The following is a 2,491-nucleotide window of genomic DNA, read 5'->3' on the forward strand; positions in this document are numbered from 1 at the left end:
AATAGCACGGGTGCATGGCTTTGGAACAGGCGTTTATTTTCTACTATTGCAAGTGGTAGGAGACAGAAATGTGGGGCAGGGCTCTCGGCACTTGGTTTCTCCCTGGAAAGGAGTCAGTGGAAGGTCATGTCGCTTTTTAGCATCGGGGACACCTGCAGTCCTGAAGAACTCCATGCGCCTGGGCATCCATGTCGCCAAGGTCCTGCATATGCCCAGGGAAGGGGCCGTGGGTGACAGGGATGTATTTTGCTCCTGGCTTTGATTCGTGATGTGGGTGAGCACATCTGCTACCTGCTGCTGAATCTCCTTTTCCATCACTTTCAGAAGATGGATGTGAAGCAATTAAGGCTTGACTTCAGGAAGGCTGATCACGTTAGATGCATCCTCTGACCGATACCTCCAACCTCCTTCGTCATCATGGCAAACATGACCTCAAGCTCAAGAACTCAATCCAAACCGCTCTAATTTAGGAAACACTAGTCTTTCCAAATACGACATTGGGATCCCGAGGTAGAAGTCAGGATTGAGAACAGATGGCAAAGGGTTGTGGCACTAGTTGTCCATACGGATGCAGATTGCATCGCACAGGGTGCGACAGTGCCTGTAAGCAAGGCGTATTCTTTGGGGTCCATGGAGCTGCAAGGTCAGCCTCAGCTGCTCCATCACCTCTGCAAGGGTATGCCACGGCAGAGTTAACTGGGGGTCCATGTAGCAATTGAGGGGGACAGGAAGCTCTAGAAAGGCAAAGTTGCACCTTGGGAACGTGTGAAACAGCAGGGTCTGTAGGACAGCCATGGACAACGGGTTTCCGCAGAGTTTCAAGGTTCTGAGTTGAGAGCAGTGACCCAGAGCAGGCTGCAAGTAATCGCAGTCCGAGTCCGTGATGCCACAGTCCGCCAAATCCAGGTGGGCCAGGGTGGCTGAGACTCTGTTCAGCAGAGCAGGGAGGAACTCGTAATTGGAGCCAGGCCTGCGTACACCACTCAAGTCAAGGGATTTCAGGTGGCTGGTGCAGGGACATGAGGACAGGTATGTCAAGTCCTGGTCCATAAGCAAGGAACGGCGTATGTGCAGGGTCTCTAAGGGCGCCTGCAAGCTTCTGAGCAGCTGGTGGAGGTGGTTACCAAAGAAGTTCACAGAGTGCAGCATGAGGGTGTGGAGCTGATGCAGACTGAGGAGCTGAGTGGTGAATTGTTGAAGTAGCTTCTGCGCCTCGTCCTCATCGTTCTCCCCAGGGACGATGCAATACAGGGTGCATTCAGAGAGGAGGAGTGTATGCAGCTGGACCATCTGGGCCAGGTAAGGAGCGAACCAGTTGAGGCTTTGCAGGTCCCAGCTACCAAGCAATCTCATCTCCTGGACAGAGTCTAGCTGCACTATGTTGAGGATCTCCCCAAGAATGGGAAGCGGGGCAACATTCCGAACAAGCTCGAGCTTCCTGCAGCACAGGTGTGGCAGGTCCTTCGTCTGCTTGACCCTTCCGATGAGGAAGGTGAGCATTTCATTTGGGATGTCTTCCTGAAAGCACAGGTCAGTGAGCACCGTCATGCCAGCCAAGGCTGGATATTTCTCCACTGACCTACATTTGTCTTCTTTGAGGATCTGAGTCTTGGGATGGGTGGACTCTGGATCCTCTGATGACATTACAGAGGCAGTAGACTGGCGTCCAGCCCACACTTTCCAGAAGTTGGTCCGAGTGTTCATTTGTACATCCAGCACTTTCAGTTTGCATCTCCTGTGCTTAACCTTCTGGGAAAGCAGTATAGCAAGGCCATCAAGGGCAGCCTTTAAGATGTCAGGGGGAGACTGACAATCTTCCATCAGAGCCCCCAGAGGGAGCTTGAGGAAGGGCCACACCCCAACCATGGCCTTCACTGTCTCTCTGTAATCTCCGACAACAGCTGCCACGAACAGGGGAGGGAAGAGCTCTGTGGGCAGCCACTCCAGAGAGGCAATGGCTGAGGCCTCATTCTGCAACACGCTCTGGATGGCCAGGTCCAGGAACCTGGGTGGGTTCCTGCTGCTCATGCTGATCAATCTGCTCCAAGAGCGATCCTGACCTGTGAATGAAAAGAAAAGGTCTGCTCAGTGTTCTGGGAGAGCCAATCTGGTTGTCCTAGCCCTCCACACTCTGGACTCCACTGTCATCCCCTTAGCCCCTCAGAGAGGAGCTCGCTGACCATACTAATCTTTCCAGTAACTCACAGTGGTAGAGGCTGGTCCACGTGGGCTTAGATTTCAAACTGGATTCTTCTTCTTCTGACTCAAGTTGACCCAGAGGCTGTGGAATCCAAGATGGGCAGTCAGGAATCTGATGGCAAGCAGTGACGTCAGCAGCTGGGGAGGTGAATGAAGCAAAAATAAGTAGGAAATTTGGGGGACGCTACCTCAAGTTTCAAAGACTGAGAGTGAGATGAAAGGGCCCGACATTTCAGAGCTAGGGAACACTTATCCATGGGACTGGAGGTCTCATCCTTTCAGCTCAGGGGCT

The 2,491-nt window shown here is 52.7% G+C and overlaps 1 protein-coding gene across 1 annotated transcript; it reads right to left on the reverse strand.

The window, feature by feature from the left end:
• Positions 1 to 552: 552 nt before the first annotated feature.
• On the reverse strand, positions 553 to 1,548 carry LOC142434811 (PRAME family member 27-like). Its single transcript, XM_075539402.1, has one exon. It carries the CDS (start codon positions 1,546 to 1,548, stop codon positions 553 to 555), a length of 996 nt encoding a protein of 331 aa, XP_075395517.1.
• Positions 1,549 to 2,491: the final 943 nt, after the last annotated feature.

Source organism: Tenrec ecaudatus, chromosome X (assembly GCF_050624435.1).
Source record: "Tenrec ecaudatus isolate mTenEca1 chromosome X, mTenEca1.hap1, whole genome shotgun sequence".
In the NCBI taxonomy this organism is placed as follows: Eukaryota; Metazoa; Chordata; class Mammalia; order Afrosoricida; family Tenrecidae; genus Tenrec; species Tenrec ecaudatus.